The 19409-nt window shown below is 37.1% G+C and overlaps 1 protein-coding gene across 3 annotated transcripts in view; it reads right to left on the bottom strand.

Annotated features, from left to right (window-relative positions):
- Positions 1-3273: 3273 nt before the first annotated feature.
- Positions 3274-19409, bottom strand: part of mroh1 (maestro heat-like repeat family member 1) — a 28827-nt gene continuing 12691 nt past the window's right edge. For 2 of the 3 annotated variants that reach the window (XM_014003351.1, XM_014003350.1), the window contains exons 20-45: positions 17311-17430; positions 17101-17223; positions 16857-17003; positions 16495-16521; positions 14847-14969; positions 14676-14755; positions 14257-14398; positions 13483-13578; positions 13248-13352; positions 12183-12318; positions 11890-12002; positions 11498-11650; positions 11328-11384; positions 11103-11200; positions 10824-10989; positions 10471-10640; positions 10259-10396; positions 8476-8590; positions 8152-8298; positions 8009-8075; positions 7770-7891; positions 6755-6904; positions 6514-6648; positions 6180-6282; positions 5967-6032; positions 3274-5894 (exon numbers count right to left, since the gene is read on the bottom strand). In XM_014003351.1, coding sequence (XP_013858805.1) covers positions 5818-5894; positions 5967-6032; positions 6180-6282; positions 6514-6648; positions 6755-6904; positions 7770-7891; positions 8009-8075; positions 8152-8298; positions 8476-8590; positions 10259-10396; positions 10471-10640; positions 10824-10989; positions 11103-11200; positions 11328-11384; positions 11498-11650; positions 11890-12002; positions 12183-12318; positions 13248-13352; positions 13483-13578; positions 14257-14398; positions 14676-14755; positions 14847-14969; positions 16495-16521; positions 16857-17003; positions 17101-17223; positions 17311-17430 — 2976 coding nt within the window. In that variant the 3' untranslated portion in view covers positions 3274-5817. The remainder of the gene's footprint in view (positions 5895-5966; positions 6033-6179; positions 6283-6513; positions 6649-6754; positions 6905-7769; positions 7892-8008; positions 8076-8151; positions 8299-8475; positions 8591-10258; positions 10397-10470; positions 10641-10823; positions 10990-11102; positions 11201-11327; positions 11385-11497; positions 11651-11889; positions 12003-12182; positions 12319-13247; positions 13353-13482; positions 13579-14256; positions 14399-14675; positions 14756-14846; positions 14970-16494; positions 16522-16856; positions 17004-17100; positions 17224-17310; positions 17431-19409) is intronic. The other variant, XM_014003352.1, reaches the window with a different exon arrangement.

Genomic DNA, 19409 nt, shown 5'->3' with positions numbered 1-19409 from the left:
GTTGAGGTCTACCTATGTCAATTACAGGCCTCTCTCATCTTTTTAAGTGGGAGAACTTGCACAATTGGTGACTGACTAAATACTTAGTATAAAAATGTTTTACTTTCTTTGTTTTCATTACATTGTTCTTTAATGCTCCCATATGGACAGAGCACCAGAAAATATACCTTCATATTAGCAAATCAAAAGATGTGATGTGCAATCAATAAAGGAATAAAAAGAAACATAGAAAAGTTTAATTTGTTGTTGCGGCTATAAACATATCGATTATAATTATGAAACAAAATTAAATTTAATAAACCAGTGAACCATGGAGTCAGCCTGACATATTTTATGGGTTTTGTTTAACAGTTCAAAGCACTTCCACAGCAAGGGCGGTTCTAGGGGCGGGGCCACAGGGGCATTGGCCCCAGCTGAAATCTGATTGGCCCCCTGTCCTGTCACTCATCTGTCCTTCACCTGGGGGTGATGATGGTGGATGCAGTTCCATGTTCAAACACTAGTGGCGCTAATGAGACAAATTATAAAGTCCAGAAAGAATCAAGCTCACAACATGCTCTTCTTAAAATGTGAACAATCCTGCAAAAAAAAAAAAAAAAAAAAAAAAAAGTCTTTCAACTGACAAATGATGGCTGGATTTTCTCGCATGTGTGTTTGAAAATATTTTATCTATGCTCAGTAAAATGTATGAAAAACTGGTGAGAATTTACTGTGCAAGCTTTTTGGTACTACTTTACAATCAAGCTCCCCTTATAGATGGCTTATAGAGTTTATAGATAAGTTATTAATTCATTTGTAAAGTTTATACTTCATAAATCATTAATAAATGAAACTGGACAATTTAGTCTCTTTTTCATCCTAATTATTGCATTACAAACACTTAATAATTTAAAGTGTTTACAGATTAATTAATAACTTATCTATAAACTCTTTAAAAGCCATCTACAAGGGGAGTCTTATTGTAAAGTGGTACCTTTTTTAAAAATAATTACATTACATTACAAGTGTTGAAGTGTAAAATGTATACACTGGGAATTTGTGTGAAAGGATGTTGAACAAATACTTGGCACCTCTATGAACATTGTGGCCCCTTACTCAGAAAAATCCTAGATCCTCCATTGTTCCACAGTCAGGATTAAAAATAATAAAACAAATAAGTTACAATACATCACAGTAAACTTAAATATTAAGGCAGGGAACATTCAGAACAAGTGTAAATCCAAACTGGTTAGATTAGGTATTAATTCAAAAAATCTTATATTTACAAATGAAATCACAAGCTGGTGTCATGCCATTTCACACACTTTACAATTTTATTCATCAAAATCATTTATTGAATTCCCATACCTTGCATTTCACCTTCAAAAAAATTTAAATAGAATAAAATTTTGAAAAGCACAACAGCTCAGCTGACAGAAATGTCACAACTCTGCTCCGCTGCATGAACCACCATGATGATGTTATTCCAGGTTCTAGTTTAAGCTGCTCTGTATAATTCTGGCTATAGAAGACTGGGCTTAAAAAGCTTCCAGTTATGTCCAAAACAAGCTTCATTTGGCCATGGAAAAAGAATCAAACCAAGTGTTTATACAGTTGTGGTCAAAAGTTTACATACACTTGTAAAGAAACATAATGTTATGGCTGTCTTGAGTTTTCAATAAGTTCTACAACTCTTATTTTTCTGTGATAGAGTGATCGGAACACATACATGTTTGTCACAAAAAACAGTCATAAAATTTGGTTCTTTCATAAATTTATTATGGGTCTGCTGAAAATGTCACCAAATCTGCTGGGTCAAAAATATACATACAGCAACAAAATTTGTCAATTTTGGTGATGTAGCGAGTTGTGTCAATCAAATTAGCTTCATGTCATGGCCTCTTCACTTCTTGTAAGTGATTCTGATTGACTACAGCTGTTGACTTCTCATGAGCCCATTTAAATAGGGCTCATTTGACCCAGTGATTAGAGTCAGCTACAAAAGCTACAATGGGAAAGTCAAAGGAACTCAGTGTGGATCTGAAAAAGCGAATTATTGACTTGAACAAGTCAGGGAAGTCACTTGGAGCCATTTCAAAGCAGCTACAGGTCCCAAGAGCAACTGTGCAGACAATTATACGCAAGTATAAAGTGCATGGAACAGTTGTGTCACTGCCACGATCAGGAAGAAAACGCAAGCTATCACATGCTGCCGAGAGGAGATTGGTCAGGATGGTCAAGAGTCAACCAAGAATCACCAAGAAGCAGGTCTGCAAGGATTTGGAAGCTGATGGAACACAGGTGTCAGTCTCCACAGTCAAGCGTGTTTTACATCGCCATGGACTGAGAGGCTGCCGTGCAAGAAAGAAGCCCTTGCTCCAGAAAAGGCACCTTAAGACTCGGCTGAAGTTTGCTGCTGATCACATGGACAAAGATAAAACCTTCTGGAGGAAAGTTCTCTGGTCAGACGAAACAAAAATTGAGCTGTTTGGCCACAACACCCAGCAATATGTTTGGAGGAGAAAAGGTGAGGCCTTTAATCCCAGGAACACCATGCCTACTGTCAAGCATGGTGGTGGTAGTATTATGCTCTGGGGATGTTTTGCTGCCAGTGGAACTGGTTCTTTGCAGAAAGTAAATGGGATAATGAAGAAGGAGGATTACCTCCAAATTCTGCAGGAAAACTTAAAACCATCAGCCCGAAGGTTGGGTCTTGGGCGCAGTTGGGTGTTCCAACAAGACAATGACCCAAAACACACATCAAAAGTGGTAAAGGAATGGCTAAACCAGGCTAGAATTAAGGTTTTAGAATGGCCTTCCCAAAGTCCTGACTTAAACCCCATTGAGAACATGTGGACAGTGCTAAAGAAACAGGTTCATGCAAGAAAACCATCACATTTAGCTGAACTGCACCAATTCTGTCAAGAAGAGTGGTCAAACATTCGACCTGAAGCTTGCCAGGAGCTTGTGGATGGCTACCAAAAGCGCCTAGTTGCCGTGAAAATGGCCAAGGGACATGTAACCAAATACTAATGTTGCTGTATGTATATTTTTGACCCAGCAGATTTGGTGACATTTTCAGCAGACCCATAATAAATTTATGAAAGAACCAAATTTTATGACTGTTTTTTGTGACAAACATGTATGTGTTCCGATCACTCTATCACAGAAAAATAAGAGTTGTAGAACTTATTGAAAACTCAAGACAGCCATAACATTATGTTTTTTTACAAGTGTATGTAAACTTTTGACCACAACTGTATCTTTATTTTAAATACTATTGTCCACACTTCATTCTGGTTTGCACACATTTATTCATTTGTACAAGCTCTTACATTCCAGACACACATTTACAACATTCAACACTTATCTAAAAGAAAAAAAAAGATTACATCAAAATTTTTTTAAAAAAAATTAAAATTCATATCATTTATTACAGACTTAGACACAACGGACCACCAGTAAAAACCATTAATCATCCTACACCAGGTCATAGTGTTAATATACTAGAAGACATGAGTCTCTGCTGTTTGGGCTTAAGACAAATACAGATTCAAGAACATTTAAAAAGTGTTTGCCTCATGTTTAAACACCGACTAAAACCACAAGTTTTCTGACTGCATGTTATAATCAGACATGAATGATTTAATATAACTATATGGATTTTAAGTTTTGTTATAATGCGTTTATTAAGTAAATTCTTGAATTTTTGCCTTAAACACATCTTTCAGGGATTTGAGTTTAGACTATTAGTGCAAATTAACTTTGTTTGGTTTTGGCCAAAATTGATCAAATTTCCTCGAGGTATTCCTGAGATATCACAAGAAAGAGACATATCCAAAAAATAAGACAAACAATTGGAGATCGTCAAGCATTCAGCTGCAACTGAGATACAAAAACAACTGGTGTAGATGTTTGAAAGCTCTCCAATGAGGGGCTACACGTCCAAGCTAAAAAGTGCAACAAAGATTTTGGAGGTATTCTTCACAAAACATACATACCGCTGTCTAATGTTTTTTTTTTTTTGGGAATTTTCTTACCTTTAATACCAAGGTTTCATCTAACTCAAAAAACTTCAAAAATCATTCATAGACATAAATAAAAAGCGAAGGTAGATATGATTTAATAAGTTACAGCCCCACACATATTTACACAAACGCCCCAAAACGGTTCCCTAAAACCACAAACTTCTTAATATATAGTTAAATATTACCAACATGAAAACAGATGGTTTTATAATTAGTGATAAGTGACTTTTGGCACTGGTTAGAGATGCACTTTTCTCCTTCACAACACTGGTAAAAAAAAGGAAAACAGGACAGGTTGGGATTGTCAGGTCTCATCTAAGCAAATTTTAAAAAACAACCACATTTACCTCCCTTCAATTGACTTGAGTGTAAATGTGATTTTTTTTTAATATGGTATTTAAAACATTTAAACGAGGAAAAATGACACACTGGTAGGGGAGTCAAGACATATATTTAAAAGGGTTAAAACTGATGTTAAGGCTGTTTTCTTATCTGAACAAACCTGGTAATAAGTTGAAATGCGGAACTATTCATAAAAAATGCTTTTGTTTTTAAATATTAAAATGTTGCTGGAAGATGTGATGCTACTAAGACAACTAAAACCTTCAAGAATAAATACTTCAACTTCTGTTGTAGTTCGCTGAATTTCATGGACACAGATGTAAACATGTTTTCACCGAGTCTACTTTTAAAAAGACAGGATGAGCTCAAAGCGGAGGGGATCTCAAGTTGTCTGAAACCAGGCTAACTACACCAGATCTGTCTGTAACAGAGTGTCTAACCCACCATTTTAAATCCTAATTTACTCACTCATACGCACGCACACACCAGTTACACGCTGGACTGGGGTGAAATCATGTGTGTCATGTACAACCCTAACAAGCATAACAAATACCTAAAGAAGCTACATTTGTTCTCAAATTAAAAAATACCCAAGTTTAACCATTTAAACTTTGTGACCAAAACTTGCAGATATATTGGATATTTAATCGACAGAATACCTCAGGCATTAATGCATTGAACAGTAAGCTCTACAAACACAGTCGTTGGTCACTAAATAAAGCTAAGAATGACTTCTTTCAAGTAACAAAATAAAATGTCAAAGAAACTGGTTCAAGCTGCTAGCGGTTCATGGCGCAGGTGCATTTTAGAAAAGCTGCTAAAACCAAGTTTTGAACAAGAATCGTGCAAAGTGTGATACAAGCACAGAGTTAGGCATGGTTGTTCCCAAGAGTCTTCTGAACAGTCCAACCTGATTGGCCATTTAAAATCCAAGATGGGGCCATTTTTCAAATTTGCTGACAAAATGGTTGCTGGCTGGACACGTGGAAGATCTGTTGGACCACTATCATTTGTCATAAATCACTCAAATAAATCAGTTGTATTACCATAAGATTGAGTGAAAAGTTAATCTTAAAATGGCTGCCATCTTGGATTTTCAAATGAAAGATTTGACAAATACCTCAAAGACAGTCGTCATACCAAATTTGGTGCTTGTATCAAAATTCACACAATTTTTTTCTATTATCTGCTCTTCTGTTTATGTTGGTGTATTTTCATTGTTCACTGCTCTGATACGTTAAGAATAAAAAGTGATCATTTGGCCTGTGGAAACCATATCTTCTGTTTTGGTCCATTTTAGCTTTATTGAATGTAAGAGATGTATTTGGACAATTGTACAACAGCTGCACATTTTACCATGATGTGCATTATTTACTAAACTAAAATTTTACTTGAGTGTCCACTAACTTTGCATTAAAAATGTTTTTGTAGTGATTAACCACTACTGACGTGTGCGATGGGACTGGAGTCAGGGGAAGTGGCCCATCGCCTCGGCAGCCTTCACTCTCACCACAGGGTCTGGGTCTTGGAGCAGCATCACTAAACCTGGAAATGAACACAAATTAAAGCCAAAATGATCATGTTTTGAAAGAAAATAAAGGTTGCGCTTGACGTTACCTTTGGTGATGGTGGCCATGTTGAGGTGAGAGCGGTGCTCCTGTGTGAGGTTCCCCAGCAGGAAGCCTGTTGTTGGACGGGTCATTACCACCAGCTCACAACACATTTAGAGTCTTTAAAAACTCTTACCATCCTGTGTTCCATTAAATCTGACTTTTTGTAAAATGTGCATTCAATTTATAGCTGGAGCCAGGTTCCAAAGTGCTGTCATACCTATAAACATGGCAGCTGCTGCTCTGACCTCAGGCCAGTTGCTCTTGAAGAACTGGATGACTGAGATGTGGTAGAAGTTCAGCATGCCTGGAAAGTCCTGAATCTGCAAAACAAAACATTTACTGAGCAACATCACACAAGAATGAGGGGTTTCACAACAGAATGAGTTTTACTAAAACAGATCTGAATGCGTAAATTAAAAAAAAACACCTTCAGGTTTTCTACAGATGACTTATATAATTTGTTTATGTACAGAAACAAACAAACAAAAAAAACGACCATGAAATGAAACAAAATTTGATATATTTACAGAATGGTACAATGTGACTCTTACCAGGTATTTTGTGAGGTCATTGATAAACTCTCCATAGTGTAAGCTCTTGTCATCGTGCAGGTGGTTCTGAAACATGGCTGTGATCTGCTCAGATCCCACCACAGGAGCACACACTCTCATCGCAAACTTACACGCCTGTAAAATTCAAAACCCAAGTGAAGATTAGATACACAACAAATTGCTTTCTATAGTTGAGCTTTGAACAAAAAAATAAAAAATAAAATATGCTTTGAATGCTCACCTTGACCACATGTGGGTTTGGGTCTACCAGGTGCAACAGCAAGCTGACCAGAACGTTGTGGATCTGATCTTTGAACACTTGCTCCCCTGAGCCAAACTTGGAGAGGTTCCCCATCAGAAGAATGGAAGCACAGCGGATTTCATCATTATCCTGGACAAACGCAACATCATTTTTAGCCGTTACATTTGTCTGCATGAGAAAATTTACTTCCTGACTCAGAACTATAGACTAGAAATAACCTTAGGTCTGATTAACTTAATGTGACTAATATTACTCTGTAACACAGAAATTATGCTTCAAATACCTTCACATGTACAATACAGCAGTAACAGAAGAACTATCAAACATTAATCAAAAAGAAAAAATAAGTAGGTCAGCCTTATAAATACTGCTGAGTTCACCTGGAACTCCTCAGACTGAAGACGTCTCTTGGATGAGAGAAAACATTTCATTAAAACAAGAACCCATCCAGAGGACCTATTCATTTTTTCTTTTTGATTTTTCTACCTGGATTACTGAGATGCATCAGGATATCAAACCTTAATACTGCATTCAAGTTTGACAGAAAAGTGAGTTTTTTTTCCACTGAATGAACCACAAAAATAAGTTAAAGAAAAAAAAAACAGAAGATATATACAGTCCCCTCCAAAAGTACTGGAACAGCAAGTCGAATTCCATTCTGTTTTTTGTACTTGTCTCCTGCTCAGTTTTTGATCTTAAACCCAAATAAATACAAATAAAAATAAAAACAAAGATCAGGGAGTTTTCTTTGTGACAAAATGGGTAAAATTGTGTGTATTGTGCAAAGTTTCTTAAATTGTTTGACTTTTTGTATTTGAGTGAGATGCATGTCACAGGCACTCGAAACCTGACACCTTTAAATGTTGGGCTAAAACAATAAAGTCTGCATCACGGTGGAGGACGACCTTTGTAGTTTAGAACACATCAAACCAAACTCTTCTCTTGTGAGACAGGAAATATGCTGAAACTTAAAAAAATGTAAAGTTAAACTTACGCTTTCCAGGAACGGTTTGATCTTCATGAAGATATAGACTACAAGTAAATGGACGTTCTTCTTGTCCAGGTGGACGAGAACTTTAGACAGACCAGACATGGCTTCTAGGGTAATCAGTTTACCTGCAGATAATGCCATCAGATTAATTTCTGTTGTTAATGAGAACACATTTAGGGTTTAAAAACAAGTAATTTTTAGCTTAAAAGAATCTATGTAAGATATACGTGAAGCTAATATACCTGGATCATCTTTCTCCTCCATTCCTGAACTCATTGCTGCCAGCAGCTCTTTGGCGTATTTATTCACCTTAAAAGAAAAACGATATGTGAGCAAAGACTGATTACATGCAGTGAGATTTTTTTTTTTCTTTTTAAGTGTATACCTTCTCAGGAGATCCTTCTGCTATGTTTCCCAGTCCACGCACAGCCAACATGCGGACTGTGCAGCATTGATCTGAGATCCTCTCCATCATGTTGTTCATCAACACATCTATTAGCATCAGCTCCGTCACCACATGATGGTTCAACAACTGCAGGCAGGGATTGAAGACAAAATGAAGGTCCCATTATTTGTGCTGTCCTGCTGGTCATTGCACTCAGCAATTTGAGCATTCTTTCAAATAGTCTATATGATTTAAACTTCTGAAAAACATCAGGAAATAAGAAAATGGGAGATTTTTTTTTAACCCAGTAAAATACTTTTATACCTCAGAGAAGAAAGCTGTGACGGTGATCCTCTGACATTCATAGATGTTGTTCAGTGATGGGCAAAGACACTCTACGATTGCAGGCAACCTGGGACCAGCATGCTTTGCTATTGCCCTATAGACAAAAACACTTTAACATTCTAGGATACCTGAGTGGAATAAAATCATACTTAAAATGTTAATCAACAGGAAAGGGTGACGTCACACTAGACTGAGACTGTTACAGGACTAGTTGGTGACTAAAAACTGACAAGACAGCAATCAATAGAGACCAAATTTAGGGCTGGACACAAGCTGTTCTGTCACATTTTAAGTGATCAGTTTTTAAAATCACAGCCTATTTTTGTGTTTCGTGGATTGCAAAATTAGTTCATTTGTTGCCCACCTCCGCCCAAACTAAACCTGCCTCAACCCATTTATACCCTCGTGAATATTATTTACCAAATAATTTAGTTGCCAACAGTCACAGTTGAGAGAAAATAAGTTTTAGTTAAAGGCAATATTTCAACAGTTTTTAAATGAAATACTACATTTTTAAATAAGTATCTTATGCTATGATGACACAGCAGACAAAAGCAGACAAAACCTGATTTTTAATTTTTAAATGACTGATTGTGACGAATCAGATATGGACCTGATCTTTTAATTTATATGAAAAAGACCTGGGTAGGGTTTTTAAGAGTCGGATGTTTTTCAAAGCAACCTCAGTCTGAACTGTCACATTTCATCCAACTTTGACGTCATTGAAATAGGGGTACACAGACAGATTAAATTGTATGAGTGTATGGTCTCAATAGTATCAATATTTTAAAGCTCAATAATAACAACAACAATAAATCATTTGCTACAAAACACAAGTTCAGTTGCTTCTTTGTTTTATTTTTGCCATGTCATGGATGACTGAGTCTACAGCAGTGTTTCCCAAAGTTGGGGTCTGGACCCAAAGTGGGGTCCTGAAACATCAAGGTGGGGTCCTGAAAAGATTATCTGAATTAATTACATTTTTGCCTTAGTTGTTAAAGGAGTGAGGTTAGTATAAAATGGATAAATGTAGTATAAAAAAATGTTGTTACTATGCCCATGTTTAGTTGACCTGATACAAATGTTTATCATCCAAAAATTGTTGTGGGCACAGGTCTCTGCTACTGTTATTTTGTGGGTCAAAAGCTGAAAAGTTTGGGAACCACTGCACTTTGGTTCCCAAAGTTGGGCTTGGGACCCAATTATGGGTCATGAAGAACCTTGGATAATCTCCAGAAATCAATTTAAAGGGTGATAAAATAATTGCTGATGTAATACTTTTCCTATAATTATTACAAAAACACAATATAAGTATAAATAAAGTATTTATATTTGTGTACAAGCTGTTTAGATTGTCAAAAAGCCTGTGTTTTTAGGGTTATTAATGAAGTTTGTGTACTCAGACCAGTAATATTTGGGGTCACAAGTTTTTGCCATGAATATTTTGTGGGTCAGAAGATAAAAAGTTTGGGAACCACTGGTCTACAGCAACATACTACCAACGTTTTTGTTGGATTATATCAATACTAATTGGATGGGATCAATACATTTTTGTCAGTACACCTTTCCGTTCAATAAGTTTAATTTTGCAAGACCCTCACCCCCACAAAAATAAAAAATAAAATAAAAATCGGAACTATGGAAAAATGAAATAAAATGTGACTGAGCATTAGGACTTGCAGTGTGAACGCAGATGTAGTTTGACTATTTTCAGCTTTTCAAATACCATATTGGTTTACTAACTTTACACGTGTCTCTTTACCTGGCTAATAGTGTTACTCCCTTTGTGTGTGTACTTTGCTCCTTTATGGCATCCCAAGCATTATCTTCATCTAGTCTTTTCATCACTTCATCCAACTGAGCTCGTGCTAACAAAATTCTCAGAGCATCAGCAGCTACCCTGGAGCAAGAAAAAAAATATTAGTACTTGAAATAAACCTATATTTTCTGAAACATTAACACAAAAACACAAACCCTGCAACATGGATGGAAGCAGTGTGTTTCTGAGTGCTATCCTTCGGTGCCAAGACTCCAACACTTGCTCCCAGTCTGACAGTGAGGCAGGAGAAGATTTGAGGGAACTGGCTGACTGCTGGCTCCTGACTCTGCCCGTTCAACAGCAGCTCTTTGAGACCACATGTCATCTGAAACAACAGTGCACAGACATGCAAACACAGACAGCATTAGTTTCTTCTGTAGTACATTAAGTTCAAACAGCAACTAACCTAAAAACATACTCTCTAAACTACTAACAATTAAATATCACCACTTGTCTGATATAAACTTAATATCTGAACACAGTCAGTTAATACACTTGTTTGACTCACAGCCAGTGGCTGATTGGTGGCAACCTTTGTTGTCCCTCCCCTCATCAGCGACTCCTTCTTGTCCACATATGGCGCCGTGATCGCAAGTTTCTCCATCACCATCTCTATGATCTGATTGGCTACAATGGGATCAGCTCCCAAAGCCATCCACATCTCACAGGTCCAGCTGCACAATGAAACAAGTCCAATGTCCATTAAAAGGGTAAAAACAAGACAAAAATCAATAAGACTGAGGGAGTTTAATAAAACATTTTGTGACCAGCAGATGTGTGTATATACCTGTCATAAGGAAGAGGTTGGTTAATGAGCGTATTAATAACAGTCTGCAGATGCTGAGAAGCCAGGATTAGTACAGTTTGTCCCACTGCTACTCTCACCTATAAATGCAATGAAAAAAGTTATTTAACAGCAGCTAAGACCAAGTTCAAAAACAATGTACATGTCGACAAAAACAACAAAAAAGTATATTTTCATTTTATAAATAAGTACATGATGGGGTTTTACCTGCTCATCTGTGATGCTTTGCAGACGTACATGTAGCACCTCTAACATCTCAGGGACCTACAACATAAAACCAGATGAAATGAGAGAGTAATCATGGACCCAGCATCTACAATCACCATGCATATGCATGTGTGTGTGTGTGTGTGTGTGTGTGTGTGTGCGTGCGCTACCAGGTCCTGTAGTCCTGCTCCTCTGTTCTTCAGTAGAGTATTTAAGATGACAGATGAAGCTCTGCAGCAGTTTGTCTGACTGTCAGCCAGCACTTCAAACAACATGAACACCAACGTCGTGAGCTGCTGCTGAGGCAGACGCTTACTCATCACCTGACACATGCAGGAAGAGACGCAGTTACCCATCACTGTACTGGAACGGTTGTTGCTCTTACACCCTTTAGGTCACAGAATGTTATGACGATTGCATGATCATATCGTAAACATAAAAACACTGGAAAAGGAAATGTTTGAGAGCCAAAGCCATTGACAGAAATTCATTTAGCAAAATGTCAAATGTAAAACCTGCACTGACATAAGTTAAACTGAAGGCTCAAATAAAAAACATGTACCTTGGTGAGGTCTGAGCAGGTCTTGTAAAGAACTGAATGGTCGGGGTTTTCCAGCTGCTCTTTTAAAGCCAGCAGACCTTCAACAGTTTCATCTTTATAATCCAAAGAAAAGCCTGGAAAACATGTAAAACTTAATACATCAAGTACAAGTAGTTTGATTTATATTTGGTTTTCCTATTTAAAGAATAGAATACATGCTGTACAATGACATGATTGTTAAAAGACAATTAACTAAATTAATTATTCATTATCATTTCTGATGTTACAAAGGTCAGATTGGTGCATGAACATACCCTCATATCGTAGCTGTATACAAAGTAGTGTGTAAATACAGTCGATAGCAGCAGTGCGTACAGTGGGGTAAGGGTCAGAACAACGAGGAGACAATCGACCGAGCATGGCTCCAAGGTTGTGAAAGGACACCATACTCTGCAAATTACAAGTTAAGATAAAAGAAGTGAAATATGCAACATGATATTCTCTACTAATTCTGACCTCAAAGAAAATCTAAGGGTGAATTCACACCAGGAAGGTCCTTTGGTTCACTTGTTTGATCCAGATTCAAAGCAGACTTAATTTTTTTCATTTGGTGCAGCTTGCATTCACATTCTGCTTTTTTGCAAGCTGACTATAATTTATAAACAAAGCAACGCGGGTGACGATCATTGCTCCCATTGAACAGAAATGACGGGGGCAGGAGGGAGCACAGACCCAGAGATAAAGATGGTGCTGTTATTAAAACTGCAGTACCATTCAGAATTTCAAGAGCAGCTCATTTAACAGTGGGACGGTGTTGGTAAATGCGTGATTCAACTCAAAGGAGATGAGATGCTCTGCATGCCCTGACCTACAATGTAGAGCAGTGTTAGCATTAGCAACACTCAAAAGCTAATTGTTACAATGTTTCTTAGCAATGATGTCGTGAAGTCCAAAAAAGCATGTTTCCTGTAGTTGGTTCAGTTCGAGGTCAGTCTGTACTCACACCAGAAGTGAACCACACCAGAATTAATTTGGAAACGGACTAAGACCACCTCCAAAATAAGTCTTGGTCCACACCAGGGTCCACATGAGTATATTCACATCTTCATAAAAGCTGGAACAACAGGAGAACCAAAGTCTGATAAATTTAAAGCAGACCAAATGTTTTAGGTGTGAATACACCCCAATAAATATTAGCATTGTTGTTAGGTTTTACTTGAGACCACTAAAGACTGTATACTGTTCCTGTGACAGCTTGAATGATTAAGTGTAAAGACAGTAGACGATTTAATACAACTGGTTCAGTAGTTTGTATGTTTATCTTTAAATCTACCATGTTTCATATGATCTGCAGAATCTGTGTTATCTTGTCTGTGCACCTTGACACTGAGGTTATCCAGATAATAGGAGAGCATGTGGGCGGTGGTTGTGATGGCCCTCTCTCTCTCGTGGTCGTGTACAGAGCCCAGCCAGGATTCAATGTGCTGAGGAAAAAAAATGTTTACAAACAAGACTGAACTGAACTCAGCTAAAGTTTTATTTTAGCTGATTTGATTTCATAATCAAATATTGGCCTCAAAATGAAAGATCCATGTTTAAAAGATCAGGCCTCACCTTGAAGACATTCTGTAAGCCATCAGGTGTGGGATCTCTGGCCAGGATGTTCTTCAGCAGCTCCTGCAGAGCAGCTAGTGTGTCTCTGTACAAAGCCTGAACAAATAAGCCAGAGTGTATTTGGTTGAGCACATTACTGTCTTTTAAAAGTTGTCACACATGGAATCATACTGTCTTTTAAAGTTGTCACACATGGAATCATCAAGATTTTTGCATTTAGTGAAACATATTAAATGTTCACACTGTAGGTCTGACATTGGGCTGACACAGCAAATAAGTCATTCTTAATGTTTTGCCTGATTAAATAAAGGTTAAATAAAAAAATAAAAATAATGCTCAATGCTGATTTTTTGGTGTGAATGTTCACATTACATTTTAAATGTGACCTACATCAGACTCCAGTGTGAAAGCTCCACAGCACTGATTGTGACCCGCATGTGCAGAAAAGACATGACGTCACATTCAGCCAGCTTGTTTGTTTACAGTTAGCATGAATGCTACTTTTAGCATGTCGAATCTAAAGTTGTTGATCAGTCAAAGCCGATTAAATTATTATCTGACATGCTTGTTTAGTTTAAAGTTTACATCTGAACCTGGCTCCGACCTGATGCTCCGGAGAAGCATTTTATTTGTGGAACGAAGCAACGAGCTGGAAGTAAAGTATCTCCTGAGACAAAATAAAAATTTGAATGGAAACTGCATTTGCCTGCAGTGTGAACGTAGCCAATGACTTAACCACAGAGATATTATTCAATACAGACACACATTTCTCACCTTTCTCTGCTTAGGGTCCAGTACCACCTCCTCTTTGGTTTTCTCTGGAGTGTGTGTCTCAGGTGGAAGAGAAAACACACCATTCACACAAACTTTTAGCAAATCAAAGCTCTCGTTCTCACTCAGTGGGGGGTCCAGGGGTCTTAAGTTCTTATGGTCAAAGCTTAAAACTGTGGAAACTCAATCTATTGCAACAACCAAGAAGTGTGTGTCTTTGTGTCAAAAACATGTAATAACTTTCATCTGTTCTCCTTTAAAGTAGACACATGCTTTTAAATTCTTCTTTTTCACAGCTTCTAGACTGGTCCACCCTTGCTTGATAGAGGGATTCACGATTCTGTTGCGGTGCAGAAATATTTACATATTATTAAAAAGATGTCAACAACAGAAATATCCTAGCTTTTTGGCAAGAAGGATACATAAGGTTTGCACATGTGGTCATCACTAGAGGGCGTAACGGAGTCTTCAAAGAATCAGCTGGTTCTGACTTTATAAAATCCTAAAAAATGGTTTTTAACAAAAGTACAGGAAAAGAAACATAATTATTGTTGTATCTGCAGTGGCATTAAATATGACACTGTGCTACTGACCAGCATGACAGTAATGAGTTCCTGCTTGCGAGAAAAGATGTAGCCCTGTTTCTTCACACACTCACTGATGGCTTTGGCTACGAGTCCAACACTCTGGATCAGACTGAGCTTCATTGTCAGGTCCTGAATCAGAGCAACATGCAGATGAACAAAAGAGAAATAGAAAGAACAAAAAAGGACAAGTTGAAGACAAAAATACTTAGGCACAAAGACTTTTTCGAAAGAAAAGAAAGAAAAAGTCACTTTAATGCCAAAGCAAACTTGGAATCATCCAAACAAAAAATCAATCCAAAAGTGAAATTGTAGATTGATCCTCCATGCCTATAGATGGAGAGAAAGTTACAGGATTAGGAAAAATTGGCACAAAAGCTAACCATGTGCAGTGACCAAACAAAGCATCAGAAGAGCCAGAAGTGTTGAGACAGTGTAAGAAATTAGCAAAGTTACTAAAAAGCCACTTCACACCGATTATGAGTCACTGGCGAGCATTTAAAGAATAATCCACCACAAAGCAACGATGTTAGGAAAGTGAGAGCAGAATCTAGTGAAGGTCAGAGAAAATTTTCACCATAAAAAGGATTGAAGCATATTTTTACCACTACACACAGACAAAACTAAATGTATACAGTTTATAAAAACAGCTGAATAATTCAAAGTTTTCTTTAGAGCGTAATGTTCTTTTACAAATACACGGAATACAATGTTGCAGACCTGAGTACTTTTATTTTCACCTTAACTCCTGGTAGAATGTAAAATTGTTCATTGTAGAAATAAATGTAACACTGTTTTTGTCTCCAAACTATGGCTATCAAACAGTCAGGAAACAATAAATAAAAAAAACTAAGAGACCAAAACTGTAATAAAAGTTTGAAAACTGTACTTTTTAAAAACCAATGGATTTGATGTTATCAGCCAATCCAGTTGATATAAACTTATAAACCCTTTCATGTTTCTCAATAATAGTCATTTATTTATTTTTTTAAATTAAACGAATAAATGAATAAAACTAAAACTTCTAATTCTTCTCAAAGTAAATTAATTTTGGCTGTTCTGAACTATTATCAATTAGAAGAGATTTCCTCTGGCTTATTCCTGAGCAGGTTCTCACCCAACCTGGCAAACGTTCACATTTCCTCCTTTACAACATCCATGGACTTCCTGTGCTTTTCCACTTTGGTAAATCCACATTCAACATCCTTTATCTAATATATACTTTCCCACCTCTGCACATGCCCACACCATCTCAACCTAGCCTCTCGAATTATGTCTGCTTCAAATGATTCATTTAAACTAAAAAGAGAAAATCGCCAGCTTTAATCACCAACCCATTATGTTAGTAAAGATTATTTGTGTGCGTCTGAAAAACAAACTGTATTTTCAAAATGAAGTTTTGAAACTACAGCTTCACAGACAATCAATTGTCCCAGTGCTCAACCATCACGAAACTTCACAAAACATGTTTTCAAGCTTAAAAACCTTAAAGAACAAGATTTTGATTTACCGGGCTCGGGAGTTTCCTGAAAATTCTAGAGGCTAAAACAAGTGGTGTTGGGAACTGAGATCTAAATAAGCCAGAAGAGCAAGATAAAGCTGGAATGTGAAAGGATAAAAAAAAGAAAACCAAAGCCCATTTTTCTTGTAGCAATACCTTCGTCTCTACTTTAATCCCCAGAACCTGTATAAAGAAAGAGGTGACAGTGTAGTGAGCTCCTCAACCAATACTGCACAATCATGACATCTTTAGGTTTGACAGTGACAAGCAGGAAAAGATAAATATATAAGTTGAATTTAGTTATGTGTAAAAATAAAATGTTGAGATCAGACAATAATACAACTAAAAAAAAAAGGTATAGTGTGTACATGTACACAGACTAATTTCTCATAAACTGATCAAAATGTCTTGTTTGTGTCGACTACTGCATGTTTAATAAAAGTACCAGCAAACAGCAGAAAAAGTATTTACTGATAATAAAATGAATATAAACAGAGTACATAATCTCATGCAGCTACCTTGGTATTGAAGTGTTTACTGATGCAGCGTAAGATGTCCTCATCAATGCGATTGAGAATCTTTTCTGGTGGTGCATTCAAGGCCACGTGACCGTAGCACAAAATTAATGTGCTTTTCACCTTCTCCACCTCAACATCATTACGGTCCTGTGGCAAAGACAAAATAAGAGTGAAACTGTTTTGAACTAAAGAAACTGTAGTTTAAATGGAATTTATGTGACATGCAGAAAAACAGCGTTTGTACCTTCAGCAGGTTGAAGATGCTCGGTGACTTTTTGAAAGCGTCTGATTTACCAAATTCATCGAGTTTGGCTAAAGTTCCCTCTAAATGGCTGTTGGCACACAGACCAACACTCATTGCCACTCCCTAAGGGCAGAAGTAAGAAGTTAGACCAATGTAAAGCCCAATACATGGACTTACTTATTTACAACATGTGTTTTATGCTTCAGTTACCTCTCTTTCCACAGCATCGTTGTGTCTTGCTGTGAGGAGGACTTCCTGCAGTTGCTTCTTCACAACCTCCTTATTGAAACACTGCTGGAGAGTCACTCCAATGCACCGGTACAGAAAGCTCTAAATATGCGAAAACGGAAGAAGTTTGTATTTATTTACATTGTGTCAGCGTGTCCACAGCACTAGTGTCATTGTTTGCAACCACTTATTGCACCTGTCCAGTGCTACACTTGGAATTATGAAAATTTACTATTTTATTTTATTCGCCTAACAAAGTTGTTGCTGATGTCTTTAACTTCAATTGACAACAGGAAATGTTACTGTCGACAGGATGCCATCACTGAGATTTAAAATAAAAATGAAAGAGAGAAGTGTGATTTTATTATACGGTAAATTGGCCTGCCATTAACTTTGCACAACTCAAGCATGTTGAGTGCACAACAAATGCTATCGTTTACTCAAAATTAAAAACCATGTGGATATCAGTTTCACTGACTGTTCAATTATGTGGCACAAAAATAACTCCAGAACACTTCCTGCCTGGTATTATGTTTCTGCTGCAAGGAGGAGGCCCACGCTCCAAATTAACTGGACATGCAAATAACAAAAATAGTTTGGGGCGCAAATTATATAATTGGTTTGGAAGTCATTATCAGGTAATTTGTGCATATTCCTGACATATCCTCACAAACGTGAACAGCTGTGGGCACAGGTAATGAATTTAATTCTATTAGTTTTGCATCTGATTAAATAAACATCAAGTTCTGTTAGATTTTTCAAATCTGGGTCAAGCGCATTAAACTTGGCATTGTGCATTTTTACTTGAAGTAATTAAAGTGACAAAATTATAGACACATGAGAAAAGTGTTTTTAGGACTGCACCTATCCTAGTTCCTCAAATACTTAAAAAACAATTAGACTATTATTCTAACGACCACTCAAGCTATCGGTTTGAAGTCAGGCAATTTGACGAACTATCTAATAATTACAGATTCTGTCACGGTCTTCCAAAGTCTGTGTAACAGACTATTGCCAGCAACAATGCAGACAATGGCTGTGTCTCCATTCAGGGGTTGTAGCCCATGTAGGCAGCGACCCACAGAGGCCACAACCTTCAAGGTCTGGGTAGTCTGCATAAAACAGCTGTTAATGAGACAGTTTAGTCTTTGGATGACTTACGGTAAGTTTGTGTGACCATGCACCTTCCCATTACTATAGTGTTTTGTTTTATACCACAGGCCTTCAGACACAATGCTTTGGAACATGTATTACCATCTTTTTACAAGGGGAGTAACTTCACAAAATTTAATGTGTTTTTTAAAAAGTTACATGTAAATTAGCCTGGTAAAAACCAGCCCCTTGTTCTTCGCTTTGCTTCGTATAAAAAAGGAGCAGTGAAGGAAAACTAGAATTGCGCAGAACTGTGTAGGAAGGCAAGGGTCAGGCTACATGTAAATAAACATTAAAAATATGGGTTCAGCTCCAGTATCGTGTTTGCAGTTGCTATTTATTTAACATCTTATGGCAGCATAGATTTCATCAGATAAGTTAACATACATTTAAAAATAAATTTTGTCCATAATGAATTTCCAAACTCTGCCGTCTTTGTTTTTCTGTTTAGTTTAATGTTTGCACAATGAAGCTTAGGCAACTGTCTGCCATGCAGGCTATGCTTGGGTTTTGTGGGACAGATTTGTTGGCCACGTGAGAAAGAGCCCATGAAAAAAAGGATAGAGTCACAGCCCCGTCATATTTCCCTCCAACTTTCTTCTTCTATCTGTTAATGTCGTTACTGAGGGTCTGGTCCCACATGACTTCCATTTTGTGGAGTGAGTTTGCAGCGTTTCCTGCAGTTGTTTTTAGGTTTTATTAGTGTCTTCGGTATTTGCAGCTTGCTTTTGTTTTGTTGATTATACATTTTTGCTTCTGTATATTTTTTGTGATTGCAGCATTTTTTCCCCTTTTGTAGTGTTATTCTGTGCATTTGTTCTTAAAGAGTAACTTATCCCAAAATTAACTTTTTTTAGCTGATAAACTGTCTAGAATGTGTCTAAAATGTTATATAGTACTGTTTCTGCGCTAATTTTGATGTTTTTGTG

The sequence above is a fragment of the Austrofundulus limnaeus genome, unplaced genomic scaffold (genome assembly GCF_001266775.1).
Source record: "Austrofundulus limnaeus strain Quisiro unplaced genomic scaffold, Austrofundulus_limnaeus-1.0 Scaffold18, whole genome shotgun sequence".
Lineage (NCBI taxonomy): Eukaryota > Metazoa > Chordata > Actinopteri > Cyprinodontiformes > Rivulidae > Austrofundulus > Austrofundulus limnaeus.
The sequence above is the reverse complement of the archived record's forward strand: the minus strand, read 5'-3'. Positions and strand labels throughout refer to the sequence as shown.